This window comes from Protopterus annectens, chromosome 14.part0, assembly GCF_019279795.1.
Source record: "Protopterus annectens isolate FY-2018-M chromosome 14.part0, PAN1.0, whole genome shotgun sequence".
Classification (NCBI taxonomy): Eukaryota; Metazoa; Chordata; order Ceratodontiformes; family Protopteridae; genus Protopterus; species Protopterus annectens.
Window position 1 is genome coordinate 915,944,339 of NC_056748.1, and position 17,431 is coordinate 915,961,769.

At 42.4% G+C, this 17,431-nt stretch overlaps 1 protein-coding gene across 1 annotated transcript in view; it reads right to left on the minus strand.

The window, feature by feature from the left end:
- Positions 1-15,546: 15,546 nt before the first annotated feature.
- The window catches only part of LOC122789337 (cyclin-J-like), a 292,505-nt gene continuing 290,620 nt past the window's right edge, over positions 15,547-17,431 (minus strand). Inside the window, exon 5 of the mRNA XM_044056705.1 lies at positions 15,547-17,296. Within this exon, the coding sequence (XP_043912640.1) occupies positions 16,900-17,296 (397 nt within the window). The 3' untranslated portion in view covers positions 15,547-16,899. The remainder of the gene's footprint in view (positions 17,297-17,431) is intronic.

Here is a 17,431-nt window from a genome sequence, read left to right on the forward strand (position 1 = left end):
TTAAACTCATCCACCTTCGCCAACTCTACTCCCTGCATCCTCACTATTCCTCTATCCTCCCTCTCATTCACACACATATTTTGTCTTAGTCATACTGCCCTTCATTCCTTTCCTCTCTAGAGCACATTTCCACCTCTCCAGGGTCTTCTCAACCTGGTCCCTACTCTCACTACAAATCACATCCTCTGCAAACATCATAATCCACGGGGTCTCTTGTCTGATCTCGTCTGTCAACCTGTCCATCACCACTGCAAATAAGAAAGAGTTCAGAGCTGATCCTTGATGTAATCCCACATCCACCTTAAACCCATACATCACTCCCAGCGCAGAACTCACCACTGTCACACTACCCTAGCACATATCCTGTACCACTCTTACATACTTTTCTGCCACTCCCGACTTCCTCATACAATGCCACAACTCCTCTCTAGGCACCCTGTCATATGCTTTCTCTAAGTCCACAAAGACACAGTGCAACTCCTTCTGACCTCTATATTTCTCCATTAACATTCTCAGAGCAAACACTGCATTTGTAGTGCTATTTCCCGGCATGAAACCATACTGCTGATCACTAATCATCACTTCCCTTCTTAACTTAGCTTCCACTACTTTTTCCCATAACTTCAAGCTGTGACTGATCAATGTTATCCCTCTGAAGTTACTACAGCTCTGCACATCACCCTTACTCTTAAAGATAGGTACCAAAACACATTTTCTCCACTTCTCAGGCATCCTCTCACTTTCCAAGATTTCATTAAACAATCTGGTTAAAAACTCCATTGCCATTTCTCGTAAGCACCTCCATGCTTCCACTGGTATGTCATCTGGGCCAACAGCCTTTCCATTCTTCATTCTCTTCACAGCTGCCCTTACTTTCTTCTTGCTAATCTGTTTCACTTGCAGATTCATTATCCCTACATCATTCAACCTTCTCTCGCTCTCATTATTCTTCAGCCCCTCCAAGTACTCTTTCCATCTGCTCAACACACTCTCCTCGCTTGGGAGTACATTTCCCTCACTATCCTTTATCACCCTTACCTGCTGCACATCTTTCCCAGCTCGGCCCATCTGTCTAGCCAATTACAGGTCCTTTTCTCCTTCTTTAGTGTCCAACCTTTCATACAACTCTCCATATGCCTTGCCCTTAGCCACCTCTTTGCCATGTGCCTCATCTCCTTATACTCCTGTCTACTTAATCTCTTTGACAATCCGACTTCTTCGTCAGCTTCTTCCTCTGTGTACTCTCCTGTACTTCCTCATTCTACCACCAGGTCTCCTTGACCTCCTTCCTCTGTGCAGATGTCACACCAAGCACCTTTCTAGCAGTCTCCCTTACCAGCTCTGTTGTAGTTACCCAGCTATTTGGTAATTCTTAACTGCCCCCCCCCCGTGCCTGTCTTAACTCTTCCCTGAACTCCACCTCACAATCACTCTTTTTCAACTTTCACCATTTAATCCTTGGCACTGCTCTCACACTCCTCCTCCTCTTCTTGATCACAAGTGTCATCCTACAGGCCACCATTCTATGCTGCCTAACTACACTTTCCCCTGACACCACTTTAGTCTCCAATCTCCTTCATAGGATATAATCCACCTGTGTGCATCTTCCTCCACTCTTGTACATGACCCTAAATTCCTCCCTCTTCTTAAAATACATATTCACCACAGCCATGTCCATTCTTTTTTGCAAAATCCACTATCATCTGACCTTCTGCATTCATCTCCTTAACACCATACCTAACCATCACATCCTCATCCCCTCTGTTCCCTTCACCAACATGCCCATTGAAATCCGCTCCAATCACCTGTCTCTCACCCTTGGGTACACTCACCACCACTTCATCCAACTCGCTCCAAAATTTTTCTTTCTCATCCATCGCACACTCAACTTGTGGAGCGTATGCACTAACAACATTCCTCATTACACCATCAATTTCCAGCTTCATAAGACTCTACTCTGCACACCTGAAGTTACTAGAAATTACTTACCATTCAGCCCACCACACCACTCAAAGTCAATTTTAACTGCCTCTCCATAAACTGGGAAAGATACAGGACTACTAACATGCAGGCTCAGATATACCTGGACTTTGCCAATGCAGGTGCTCTGCAACAGCTGGTCTGCACCCTCCTAGGAGCACAAATATCCTTGACATAGTACTCACAAATGTGACAAAGCATTGTAATGATAGTATTCCTATCAAAATAATTTTTCCAAGGCAAATTAATTGATAGCATGGGTAATTTTAAAGTTTCCCCTAACCCCAAAAACACAGAAGCCTATGCAGAAGTATACATGAATGCTCTGTACAACCACTTAAACTGCATAGAAATGGCAGTACCTGACCGAACTAAAGCCAAGTCTAGCAGGAAAAATAAGTTACCCTGATGGACCCCTGGCATATACAGACTATACAACAGAAGCAAGAAATTTCTGTCTAGAAGTAAGTCAGAGGGTGCACAACAGAGAAAAAAAAGCTCAACATGCAAATCAGGGAACTAGTAGTAGTCAAAAGCAACATACAAGACTAAAATAGACTCCCAAGAAAAGGATAGCCAAAAAGCATTTTTTTTAGCTAGGTCTGAAATCTTAAGGGAAACAAGCAATGTGCTGAGCTGGCTGTAGGTGGCACTATCTATACTCTGCAAGAAGAAATATCAAACTTGCTGGCCGATAAATTCAGCTCAAACTTCACCCCCCCCTCATTACTTCTAGTCACTCCCTATGAAATATCCCCTACCATTCATTTGCCAGTTATAAAAGAACAGGTCATCATTGTGCTCTCTATAGCTAGAAACATGGTATCAATGGGCCCTGTTGGAATCCTAGGGTGCCTATTAAATAGCTTGAAACGTGACCTAGCAGACCTACTTGGATCTCTATTTAGCTAAAGTCCCCAGGCAGGCTTTATCCTAATAGAGTGGAGAAAAACAACAGTCACCCCTCTGCTCAAAGGGGGACCATCAACGGACCCAGGAAACTACAGACTCAGAAGTCTGACTAGCCTCATATGCAAGGCTATGGAAAGGATAATTATGGAGCAGATTAATGATGACACAGGAAATCTCAAGACTCTAGACCTAACCCAGTTTGGCTTTGTCAAGGGTAGGTCCTGTCTGCTTGATTTGGTGGACTTCTTTCAGAAGGTCACCAAGGCCATGGATGAGGGTAAAACAGTGCATACTGCCTACCTTGACCTGGCCAAGGCATTTGACACAGCACCCCACTAGGGTACTATAGATTATACCCAATTTTGTGAATTTAACCTCTACATCACCTGACGGATAGCTAAATGGCTCATGGACAGGACACATGTTGATAAGAGTGGGGGAATCCACATCCAGCAAGAGGCCAGTCATCAGTGGATCACCACAGGGGTCCGTGCTAGACCCCCTCCTGTTTGGGATATACTTCTCATATGTCAAGGCAGACATATTGCCTTTGGCTGACCACGTTTGCTGTTGACTGCAAGTTGGGGCAATCACCGACTCCCCAAATGATGCTGTTATCCTTCAGAAAGGTCTGATGGAGACTAATGATCGGTGTCACAGCCATGACCTCAAACTAAATGTAAAGAAGTGCATAATACCCTTTGGGAGATCAAATACCCCCCCCCTGCAAATTACAACACTGATAGCACCCCCGTAAGAATGGACCCAGTGGTGAGAGATATGGTTACTCAGATATATAGTTGTCTGAACTTTGATCACCATGTGTCTACAGTGGTGATGAAATCCTTCTATGTGGCTCAGCTTATAAGTAAGGGCATGGCATCCACATTTGCGGATGTCATAGTACCACTGTACTCCACCCTCACCAGACCAATAAATTGAGAAAGTACAGTTGTGTACCTATTATAAATGTAGATGTTCGAGTGTATTCACTGTTGCAGTCATTACTCTTGGGTTATCCTGCTGGCAGGCTACCCGCAGTCGGCCTGAATTCCAAAGTCCTGGTCTGGCGTCGGTTGCAGCCGATGCCATTTTCCTCAGTTTTTCTTGCCCCAGATGGCAGGTGCCCCCAAAAGGGTAGGCTAAATATAATTTGCCAATAAACATACATGCAGTAAAGAAACATTTTCTTAATCTACAAGCAAATACACCACATAGGTTGTATAGAATAGAGAAGTACAGATAAATCCCAGCAAAAGAAAGGGGGACGGTGGGAGGGTAACCTGGACTGCAACAGTGAATACACTCGAACATCTACATTTATAGTATGTACACAACTGTACTATGTTCATCATGTTTCACTGTTGCAGTCATTACTCTTGGGTTGAATCCCAAAGCTGGGGATGGGTGGCTGGGTTAAATAGGATTAGGAGAGGCTATGAGGCCCTGCAGAACTGCAGTGGCAAAGCCTGGTCTGGATTTAGAGTAAAGAGGTAAGTGGTAGCACTTTGTAAAAGTGTGCACTGATCTCCAAGTTGCAGCCTCTAAGATGTCTTTGGTTGGTACTCCTCTGAGGAAGGCTGCTGAAGTGGCTGCTGCTCTGGTAGAATGATGCCCAATGTCCTTAGGCACTGATTTGCCATGCTGAGAATAGCAGAACCGGATGCAATGGCCTATCCATTTAGAAATAGTCTGTTTTGAGATGGCCTTTCCTTGTGATCCTGAAGCATACGACACAAAGTTGCTCAGTCTTCCTGAAAGCTTTCGTTCTGTCCAAGTAGAAGCGTAGCTGTCTGTGTATGTCCAAAGAATGCAGAATTTTCTCACCCTTGTTCTGTGGGTTTGGATAAAAGGTAGGCAAGTGAATGGTTTGGCTGAGGGCTGCAATGGACACCACCTTAGGCATAAATGTTGAGTTTGTCCTCAGAAAAACCCTGTCTGGATGAAAAATGATAAAAGGTTCCACAGCCATGAGTGCTTGTAACTCCGAGACTCGTCTTGCAGAGGTTATTGCTAGGAGCAGAGCTGTTTTCCAGGATATGAATTTTATATCCGCTGTTGAGCCTGACTCAAAAGGAGGCAGTGTGTTTTTCCAAGACATAATTGAGGTCCCATGTGGGAATTGGTGCTCTACTTGGAGGCCTGATGTTTTTGGCCCCTCTGAGGTACTGCCTTATTAAAGGATGAGAAAAGATAGGTGGTTCCGTATTGTAATGGGCTGAAATGGCAGAGGCATGAATCTTAATTGATGAGAAAGAAAGGCCTTTGTCCAGCATCTCAGTTAGATATTGTAAATTCTGAGGGATATTTGGTACATACATGTCAATGCCTTGTTCCTGGTTCCAAGCACAGAATCTTTTCCATTTTTCTGCATAAGATTTTCTGGTACTGGGCCTCCTGGCCTCCAAGATAACATCCATAACAGCTTTAGAAAGAGGATTGTTCTGAATGGCTACATTATCCGCCATGCTGCCAAATTTAAGGTCCTGAGTTGGCTGTGCAGGATCTGATTGTTTTGTTGGGTCAGCAAGTGAGAAGTTTGAGGCAATATCCATGCCGGACCTTGAGACGAGCTCTTTAGATTCATAGATTCATAGATTCATAGATTAGTACTAGGCTAACTGCCATTGCAAGCCATTTTAAGCCTAGCCAATTATCTCCTGTGAGATTCAAACCCTGTACCTTGTGTTTGTAAGGCAAACACCTTAACCATTAGGCCACCCTCCCTTACGATTGGGTACCAGTGCTGGCGTGGCCAGTCTGGTGCAATCAGTATCATTTTTGGCTTCTCTTGTCTGACCTATAGGAGTACCCTGGGAAGGAGAGGCAGTGGAGGAAAGACATATACCGTTTGATTTTTCCAGCTGAAGGATAGGGCGTCCACTCGCCATGCTTGCTTGTGATAAATCCTTGTGCAAAATCTCTGTAATTGGCAGTTGTGAGGGGAGGCAAACAGATCTATGTCTGGCCGTCCCCATTTCCTTGTTATCATGCTGAAGATTTGTGGATCCAGTTTCCACTCATGGGGATCCATGAGGTTTCTGCTTAGTTCGTCTGCCAGAGTATTTGTTTTCCTGGCAGGAATTGTGCTTGCAGGTGAACTTGATAAGTCAATGCTGTGTCCCATAAGGTCATTGCTTGTCTGCAGAGGGGGTAGGAATGTGTACTTCCCTGCTTGTTTATGTACCACATGACCGTAGTATTGTCTGTCTTTATCAGTAGCTGTCCTGGATGAAGTAGATCGTTGAAAGCTGTCAGGGGATTCTGAACAGCTAGCATCTCTTTTTGATTGATGTGAAGATGCATCTGGCTTGCAGGCCATGTGCCCTGAATACATTTTCCTGCCATATGGGCCCCCCAGGCATAATCTGATGCATCCGTTGTCAGTATCTGTCTGGCTGTGGGTAAAGTGAATGGCAGACCCTTGTTGTGGTGACAGGCCTCTGCCCACCATCGAAACTCCTGTTGCAGGCAGGGAATGAGGGTAATTACTGTCTCCAGGCTGTGGCAATGCTGAGTCCAAACACTTTTTAGATACCATTGTAGTTTCCTCATATGCAGTCTGGCATATGGAATTAGTAGAATGCAGGATGCCATGAAACCCAAGGCCTGCAGGATTTTCCTTGCAGATAACTGGGTCTTTGTTGCCAATTTTTTGAAGTAAGAAGTCAGTTGCTTTTGTTTGTCTGGCGTGAGATAAGCCATCTGGGCAGTTGTATTTAAGCTTGCACCCAGGAATATTAACTCTTGAGAGGGTACTAGTTTTGATATCTTTTCGTTTACTGTGTACCCTAGGCAAATTAGTAATCTTTTTACAAACGCCAGATGCTTTAGAAGAATGTCTTTGTTCTCTGCTTGAATAAGGCAGTCGTCCAAGTAGGGATATATTTGAATTCATCTTTGTCTGCAAAATGCAATTACTGGTGCCAGGCATTTTGTGAAGACCCTGGGCGCAGTAGATAAGCCAAAGGCAGTGCAGAGAATTGGTAGTGCATTGATCCAGCTATGAATCTGAAGTGTCTTCTGCAAGATTGTCTGATTGGGACATGCAGGTATGCCTCTTTTAGGTCCAAAGTTACGAGCCAAGCCTTCTTGCCCAGCGTGGGCAGTAGCTGCTGTAGAGTCAACATCTTGAATTTTGGAACCTCCAGGAATGTGTTTAGTATAGACAGGTCCAGTTTTGGTCTCCAGGTTTTGTCCTTTCTGGGTACTAAGAAAAGTCTGGAGTAAAATCCTTGCCCTTGCTCTTGTTGTGGTACTTGTTGAATGGCCCTCATGTCCATGAGGGCTGAAATTTGCTTTTGTGCCTCTGCCCATTAATTGTGTGGCAGGTCTGGCATACCTTTTGCCCTTGGTAGGGTGTGAAAATGGAACCTGTAGCCTTGGGACACTATGTTCAAGACCCATTTGTCTTGGGTAACCTTTTGCCAATTTGATGAAAAGAGTGCTAGTTTTCCCCCTAAGGGGGCTACCAAAAGGAAAGTGCTTGGATCTGGCAGAGGAAAGTCATTGGGACCGTTTCCTGTAAGGTTGTGATTTGTCTTCTCCGCTTTTGGAGGAAGGAGCACCCCATTGTTTAGGCCTGTATGAGCCTTGGGGCTGAGATCTGCCTCTGGGACGTCTGTATCTGCCTCTTTGTGGTTTGTCTGACACTGGAAAGGACCAATTTTTAGAAGGCCAATTCCTGCTAAACCTGGGTGGCTGTACCTGTAAGAAATCCTTAACTGTCTGCATGGATTTCGCTTTATCCTCCATTTTCTTCAACACCTCTTCTGCTTTAGCACCAAAGTATCATGATGTAATGGGGCATCTAATAATTTTTCTTTAACATGATCAGGCAGATTTTGTTCCTTTAACCAAGCATGCCTTCTAATAACAGAACCTGTAACAGTGGCCCTGCAAGAGGCCTCCAGTGAATCATATCCACATTGCAAAGTATGCTTTCCCAGTTGTTCAGCTGCATGCAATAAATCCTGCAATTCCTTGTTCTCTGAACATTCAGTATTTGTCAACATTTTCTGTTTAAGCAGTGACATTAAGTATTGCTGATATTTAAGCATATGAAATTGACAATTTAAAGCCCTTACAGCCAAGGTAGCAGAAGTGTAAACTTTTTTCCCCCATCTGTCCAGTGGCCTAGAATCCCCATCAGAGGGGACAGGGTTTTTTGCAGTGGAAGCTTTGACCCCTTTGGGACCCTGAGATATAGTTTCTGGGTCAGCAGCGGGGTTCTTATATACGGATTTATGATAATCTGGGACCCTGTAGTATCTGTCTGGCTTAGCAGGTGCAGGGGGTAAAGAGTCAGGGGACAGGCCAGACTCTGAAAATACATCATCTACAATGTCTAGAACAGGTGGAATAGTAAGGGGTCTGTGCTGAGGAAGTAACAGAAAGTCTCTGAGCCTCTTCTTAGATTCAGAGTAATCTTGGCTCTCCCATTGGAAATGCTCCCTCATGGTATGCAGGGTTTCCCCAAAAGAATAATCCTCAGGAGGAGAGGCTGAAGGAATGGATTCTTCAGCATCCGAGTCCTCATAGGGAGGCATAGAATAATCCTGTTCAGAAGAGGAATCAGAGGAAATAGAAACCTGATCCGAAGAATCATATTCTGTCTCTTGCCTAGGCCTCTTATCAGGAGGGGGATGGGAACCCCTGATCAAAGTAATTAGGTCTTCGGCCATTTTAAGCATCTGTTTTTTAGGCATGGAAGTCTGAGTAGGAGAATGCTGTACTTGTTTCTTTGTCTTTAGAGCTGCTTTAGTCTTTGAAGCTGAAGATGGCTTAACATATAACTGTGTAGGTCTGAAAACACCCTCAGAAGCCGATGCCTGCTCAGCGGCTCTGGACCCATCTGAGGGAATGATTTCCGAGTGAGGCTGCAAAAGCACCACACTGAGAACCGGCGACTGGCCTAACGGAGGCCTCGTCGTCGGTTTTGGACCTCTGATGCCTATCCTTTTCCTTGTCCTTGCATGTTTTGTAAACTACAGTCATCGGCTGTTCTGACGGCATTATATAATTAAACCTTCGGCCAAAGTAATGAAATGCAAAATCGAACCGACGCTTAATAGTGCGTTGGTTAAATCTAGCACAAAACCGACAGCTAGCAACATTGTGATCAGGGCCTAGGCAAGGAATACAGTAAGAGTGAAAATCCTTATGAGGTATTTGCTTCCCACAAGAAATACAATTGTTAACTTTTTCTGACATCGGTCTGGAGCAAGAAAAAACTTTCCCCAATGGGGTGCTTAGCTTTAATGAAGACTTCGGTTCTGAAATTCGTATTTGAAAATCTCAGGAGTGGGCTGACCGGCACTTGCGAACTGCTTTTGCTTCGGGCACCACGCAAGAAAGACGGAGGAAAATGGTGTCAGCTGCATCTTTTATACCCCTGGCGCACTGACGTCAGGGAAGAGGCGACAGCAACCGACGCCGGACCAGGACTTTGGAATTCAGGCCGACTGCGGGGAGCCTGCCAGCAGGATAACCCAAGAGTAATGACTGCAACAGTGAAACACGATGAACATCAATGCATCCTTTTGCATGTACCTTGCCAGGCACCTGCAACAACTGGAGCTTCCTCAAAGCTTTCTCACCAAAAAAATGCAGGGTAAGCCCAACATGTCATATGCAGAATGATTAAAAGCTCTATCACTGTATTCAATTTCTTACCATTTCCTGAGGAGTGAGCGGGGCCTGACTTGCAAGGCAGTCTCTGACCCAGCCCTGATGGAAATGTTTCACATTCATAAAAACTAAATGCACGAGGATTTTCCTGCTCCAAAGATCTAAACTTAATCTCAGACATGAATAGATCATGCTGGAGAGACAGATGTGTCAGAGATTGCCCCTCCTCTGGAATAGGCTTCCTATTCACATGAAGCAGAGCTCTTCCCTGACCATCTTCAAGTTCAATCTGGACCAATGGATGATTAATCGCAAATTCACTCCTGGGGTAGTGCCCATGTCCCTTATGGACAGAGGCAGTCTGTAAAACTTGTCAAAACTCTGCTTGCCAATCCTGGTTATCTTTCCCCTATGGTTAGAAAATTGTGTAAAATCTGACTAGGCTTGTAAAGGCTCTTGAGCCATTAGCCTACTAATCTCCTATGAACCTAACCAGGCCTTGTTCAGCTGGTGAGTGTGCAAAGATTATTAAAAATTAGTAACCCATCTACGTGATGACAATAGATGAAAACTTCTTAATTTCTGTTTTTCATGTTTTAAAGAGATGAAATATGTGTCTGGCAAAAAGGACTTGTTACTTTTTTAATCTCAATTACACATGGAATCCATACAAGAGACCCACAAATTATTTATTGAAGCTAAACATTAATTACAAAAAACAAGTTAATAGAAATATACCTCCTTCACAACTACAACTATGACATATTAAACAAAATGGACACTTGCATGGGAGACTAGTAGAAATGTGACATCCAAACTTTAAGACCAGAAAGTCTCAAGTTTAATACAAATACCTACTGTATTCCATGAAGAACAATACACCGAGAACAAGGAACTTAAATCTAGTTTTAGGGAAGCTATACTCCCTCATTTCTATTCAACATGGAAGCTTCATACATTAACTTAAGCTTGCATAAAATTCAATGTGAGCGTTGATAAAATAACAGATATTTGACATGCAGCCATCTATGGAGCTACATGCTTTGCTCATCTCAAAAGCCGGCTTAACTTGCTGTACTAGTTTTGTTGATCTGAGTGGGGCATCCCCATGTCTTTTTCTAATCACTTGCCCTATGCAACTTTCTGCTATCTACATCAATTTCCTCTTTTATACCTTTCCAAATCTCACCAATCACCATTGTTTTCCTCACATACCCTCTCCTGATACAGGACCTAGATGCACCATTCTACCTTTTTTCATTGTGCTTCACACCAGACATATCCACGCTGATGCATGTTCACTACAGCTGGTGAACTGATTTTAGACAGGTTGACCGAATACATAGGCTTACTCATTAAATTCAAAATCATGAACGTTTAAGATGTACCACAAATTATCATTTTTTTAACTGCTTAATACTTCAGCTGCTCAAAATGCAATCACCCGTTTTTGGTGGGCAAGTCACTCACACAATGTTACTTACGGGTACCTACTCTGAAGTTGCATAAGTGTGCACAAAGGAAAACAAAGGGCAAGAAAATCTGTTCAGATCTGAGAAAATGAAGCAGAGTGCTTGATACACAAGAGTTACAATTACATCCGAAGGTGCATTTTTATTTTCAGCTACCCGACTCAAAAAAGACCACAAAGGAGCAAACAGATCAGATCCTTAAGAACTCACTATGAAAGGTTGGTTGAGAAGAATGATTTTCCAGACTGCTCAAAGGCCTCTGAATTTCTAATGAGTAAAGGATACCCAATGCTGCAGCTTCAAAGATGTGCAATAGGACACTGAAATAACCATCAGGTTTGCCTTTGAAGAGACAGTGGAAATGGGAAAGTTAAGTGGAGCACAACACATGTTAAAGTCTATATTCTTTGCCAAGAGGACCTTTCCATCTGAAATCAATAATGTTAACATTTTCAAAAAGAGAAAGAGACTGCCTAAACTAGACTGAGGCAATTATATCCATGACTATTGCCCAGGTAAACTGAACTCTCAGCTAACAGCCCATATGCTTGATATTGCAGGCAGGAAGGACAGGTGTTGCTAATGGGGGGTGTGTACTGGACATTCCTCCAAGTGTAGATCAGACAGGCACTGCTGGACTGGAAGGCCATGCCAGAATAGTTGTTGCTGCCCTGTGGGTCTCTCGGTGGGACACATTCTCAGGCAATGCCATACTGTCCACATAGCCTAAAAGTGATGTTAGCACATAGATAAGGGACTTAAAGCTACTCCACACTGCCTGTTCAAAGACTGACAATGAGGCATGGGTAAAGGACTTGGGCTATTGATAAACCCTGCAAGTCTTAGTATGGTGACTTCTCACTCGATCCTCTTCTAGTCTCACAGCTTGGTATCTTGCACCCCTAAACCTGCACATGGGGACTGGGAACCCCAATGTGTATGGATTTACCAACAGACAGACCCTCTTGTCATAGGTAACATAGGTGGCAACAAGTCATAGACAAGCCTAAAGTCAGCAGTGGCATGCTCAAAAATGAAAAATAGTATTATGGAGGCAAAGGAAAAATCTGGAAATACTACCTAGAGTTCTGCCAGTCTGCAATAAGAAAATCACATAATACATCCATTACTGGAGCACAGTGTTTGAAAGGCAGACAGTGTGTACATGAACGAGGAAAGCAAACTTCTATAGAGATTTGCTGTTAAGGTGTTTATTATACCTCACTTTTATGTGTGTTCTCTTACATGCAGAGTAAAATCTTGAACCTTATAAAAGTCTGTTCTAATGGAAGACACAGCCATAATTTGGGACTACTGAAGAAGACTATGTATTTTTTTCCAATCAGCTTAAAAAAGGGGAGGGGGAGTGAATTCAACTAACTCTCTGAGTTGGTCAAACAGTGAGGAGTTTCTTCAGCTGACAAATGAGGAGAAAAAAGCCTCTTCTTCAAAGACAGTATCTGGCCTCAATTCTACAATGAAGTGGGGGGCAGCAAAGGTGAATATGGCCAAACGTCTGAACAAACTGCATCATTTTCCATCATATACAAGACACTCTGAAAGAATCTTATGGAAGAAAATGCTTATCACTGGAAAAATGAAGTTGATAAACAGTTTTATTGAATTACTGACCAGCATGGTTTATAACTATTAGATCACACACAGCTAGATAAACTTGAAACATGAAAGCAGACTACAAAGATGCTAGCTAATTGCTGGACACCATACAATTTGTATGGACTTAGAGAGGCTATAAGGTTCAGATAAAAAAGCTGTGTGAAGGTGGGAAATGGAATCCTGAAACTTGTATTAGAGCTGCTGGACAAGCACTCATTCAAGCTCCTTAGCCACACAGTGGACACAGAGTGGAAGCAAGCTTGAGGACTACATAACATATTTCACTAAATCTGCTATCACCATGCAAGTCCTGGGAGCACATGGAAATACACTGACTGATTCCTAGGCTGGGAAAAGTGCCAAATGTCACTGTGTCATCTTAGTGGACAGATGAGATGGAGGTACTGTTATTCTTCAGAAGGGAACATCTGTTACGGAAGGAGACACTGTTTCACCTACAGCTGAAGCAGAAGGACCCGAATAGTAGAACAGTTTCTGTCACTAGCTGCTCCACGAGTATGCACGAGGGATGAAGCTCCTACCAACTCACAGGTGACCCAAGTTGAAATGGAAGTTTAGATGGTTGTAGGATCTAGCAGGGCAGGATGGGAGTGAACAGCTACTGACTGCTTGCCCTTTCTTGGGAAAGGGATGCAGATCTGGCTTGTAACATGGATGACACCTACAAGGAGCAATCGGTGTCTACTCAGTGGAGTCTATGTCTAACAAGCCCATACTGTTCTGTGCAAGTGAGACTGAGAAAAAGGGAACCCTTAGTGGGCTGCTCTAATAGAGTTTGCGAGGAGCTGTTGCATGGGACAGGACAGACAACCCAGCAGGGCCCATCAAATCTGGGCTGCTCCCTACCATTCAACTGTCACTGAATGAATGAACTCATGGGGATTCCTGGACAGGAATGAATAGGATACAGGGCTCTCACCTGCCCATTAACCCCTCATTCTGTGACCCCAGAAGAAATGGAACATAGGCTGTTCTGGTAGCATACAGGGGATAAAGCATGGATTACAGTCCAGTCAGCCTGGGTTTGATTAATATCTCGGGCATCTGATGGAGCAGCAAGAAAGGATGGGTGTTACCATTCTGTGTAGGCAGTTCTATGGTATTCTCCTGTGATGACCTCTGGTATACGCCAGGGTCTCAGTGCAGGAAGACATGTGCCAAAGGGGGGGGGTATAGGTTGGAGACGAGCCTGAACTGCTATACAGGCAAGACAATACTTCACAAATCCCCACTGTATGCCTGCCCCTTGGACAGGCCACAAGCACCAAAGGGAGGGAGGAGTAACAGGGGTAGGGCATAAAATGAATCCCCTTTGCAAATGTGAACAGCCAGACCCCCAGTATGCCCTCAAACTACGTGTGGCCCAAGCCCTACATATCTAGTCCAGGAGGTTAAGGAGGTGGTTGGTAAACCCAATTATGGATGTGAGGCAGTGGATAGGGAGCATTATGATGATGGAGGAAAAAAAAATGAATGGGTTGATCCCATGCAGATGGAGAAGTGATTGGGCTCAGTCCTGCTGGGATGCAGAAAAAAGTCTGTCATTATTGTTTGCACATATACAAAGAATAATAAAACAGAGAGATCTCCATTGTGGTCAGTCTTTTGAACAACAAGGGCTGGAATGTTTTCTAACAGTAGATCCTACAGCGGAAAGTGATGCATATTAGATGTCAAAGAACACGGTTTCTTCTTCTGCAAATCCCTCAAACATTTGTCTCACTCACTAAACAAATCTATTTCTTTACTGGTAAAACAAATTACAAGGAAAACAACCAAGGTGGTGGAACAGTGAAATGGGAATTACCAATGTCTTAAAACAAGAGACTAAAATACGAAAGTGGAGTGAAGTGAAGTCCCCTCCATGTTTACAGAAAACAAAACAATGCATTGGGTCTGATGTCATCTGAGAATGTGCATCAGTGAGATAAAAATTAATATGCTATACAACTGCAATTGGAGACTTAATTCCTTGCTTTCTTAACCTTTTGTGAAAAATACCACTGTGAAATATAAACCAACAATGAATGTCCTGCAAAAGCCCTTGCCCAGAATTAATGGGATCTTCTACTAGTAAAACTTGAAAAGGCTTAAGCAGTACTCATTAAAAAAAAAAAAAAAAAAACACAAATCACTTTTATTTCTAAAAGCCCTCTAGTGCCCAGTAGTTATTTACTAATTTGTACACCTATCTAGTGTTCTTAAAGTTACATCCCAATCACTTAGTAACCACAAGTGCATAAAACCTGAAAATATAAAATTTTAAAAAGAGTGTTTATAACTTGTTTTCTTCGATCATCATTTCAAGAAGTCTCATTCAGCTTTGCTCATTTTTAATCTGCATCTACCTTCAAGAACAAGCACATACTAAGTGACATGATTTAGAATCCTACACCGAGGATCTACTTGTCACAATAACTCATAAGGCACCCTACAATTCTGTGATCTCCAGGATCAACCTTAATAAAGGATGCTTGCCTGTTTCAGTCTAACAAGATATACTCTCTCCTCATTAAGCTAAATATTAAATACATCTTGGGAGATGGGATAAGACTCCAATATAAAACATCACATTAAAGTTTCATAAGCTTCCAGTTTCTTAATGTAGCATTCATGCTGTTAATCTGGATTTACAAACTCTCCAAGACACCAGATGTGCTTCATAGGATGACTGTATTGTTCCTGGCCTCTAATACAGAGGTTTAGATAACCTGACAAGATATTCTTATTACTGGGCTGATGCCAACAGCAGTTAAAATACAGATTAAAAATATGGGGTGAATTGATTATCCATAATAGGTCAACACACAACTTACAGGTTGTCTACTTGCAAGACTACAAACATTCTATGAATAATATTACCTTTTAAAGCAAAATAAAAAAATGGGAAACACAGCTACAATCACCCGTTTACTCCATTTCAGGTGCTGTATTTGGAAAGTTTTCTATATCCACTACGATTGCTGCTCCAGCAGAAAAGCACAAATTGGCAGCTGTTAATAATGTCAACATTTTTGTCCTGTTGCACTTCACATCACTCTATGTCTTAAGCAACAGAACAACACAGTTAAGCACAATAACCTTTGCTCTACATTACATGTGAGCCAACAGTGTTGAAATCACTTACTGTTACTCTGAAATTTAGGAAATACATTCAGAACAATACTGAGGTAGTTAAATGTCCAATGCTTAAATACAGTAATTTTATAAACGCAAACTTAAATACAATGTACAAAAATAAATGTCAGAATAAATAAACGATCTAGCATTCAGTGTTGTTGCTTTTTCTTCTTTTTGGCTGTAATGATAAACTAACATACTCCACCTACACACAGTTATAACTGAAACAGTAACATTAAGAGTCAAGGCTGCTATTAGCAAAATCAATCTTCTGTGTACCTGCATATGCCTTGGGAAAAGAGACACGCCCTTCTTAATCATTTAAAGGGTTATATTTAAAAAATTACTGTAAAGCAGAGGGCCCCTTTTGAAACCAGGAGATAGGATTGTTTTCCCCCTTAGCTTCTCAAAGTTGAATTATACTAGTAACAATTGCTTCAGTATTTTAATGTTTGAAAAGCTATTACCCCCAAAACCTTTTGCTTTGTCTTGTGCTTGCATACACAGGCTTCACATCCTCTTTCATTATAGGAACTTTTCGTTTATGTAGTTGTTGGCCAATTTCTAAATGCTTTACTAACTTGCATAAGTTGAGAAAAATGTTTACTCTTAGCCAATTACAAAGTGAGGTCATGGTCCCAAAATAAACCAGTTCTGGAGGACAGGTACTACAATGCTATAAGATTTCAAACAACATTTTTTCAAGTGCTCAGACAGCCTACCAATGATCAAAAAGTTAAGAAATCATACTTTTCAAATGTGAGAGGTAATGCCCTTCACCTAAATTACTTAATACTGTACATTTCCTTTATACGTCAAGATGGCAGCTTATGCTCCACAGGAAACTGGCGCAACAACTCTATTTTGGGTTTCCAAAAAAATACATTTTAAAATGAAATCTTATACCACTGAAACAATATATTTATGCCAAAAACAAGTCTGAAGTCAGTGCAGAATGTATCCTTGAACTAATTCTTTCAGCACTTCATGAGGTAGTCAGAGAACTTCCAACACGTCTCTTGCTCTCTTTTTAACGATCAATTTGCTTTAGCCATTAAATATTCTTGCTTGTTTTCTTTGCTGACTCACTACATATGCAACAGATCCAGAGTATACGGAAAGAAAGACAGTCTATAGTTTATGAAAGTCACCGTTCAAAGCAGGGTGCTGTACATGAATAATGCCCATTGACTTGCAGGTTCCGACTACAAGCCACACCAATACATGGTTTTATTTCTGCAGATCCGGGTAATGGCACACTGGCAGATGGAGCCTGCATATGTCCGTGGGAAGGAATGCCAGCCTGTAAGCCAAGAGGACAGGACTGTAGACTGTAGCCTGTGGAATGACTTGAAAGACTTGGCTGCTCTTGTTTCATTGTCATTCGGGTCTGGTGATTTTGCTGCAAATGCTGTACTACATGCTGTGGAATTTGACTGGGATGATGAACCTGAGAGAGATTTTGGAAGACAGTTAAGGCAGGTGATCGACTGCTTGTCTGGATCTTCTGTTTCTGTGCCTCTTTTACATCACTGTCATGTGCACTATAAGATAAAGCAGTTCAAAACAGTATTTTTAAATTATAGTAAGCAATCCTAATGAAAAATATTCAGCATTTGTGCATTTCTTGTATACATGTTAATATCAGCAAAATGCCATTCCTATCATTCAATTTCAGT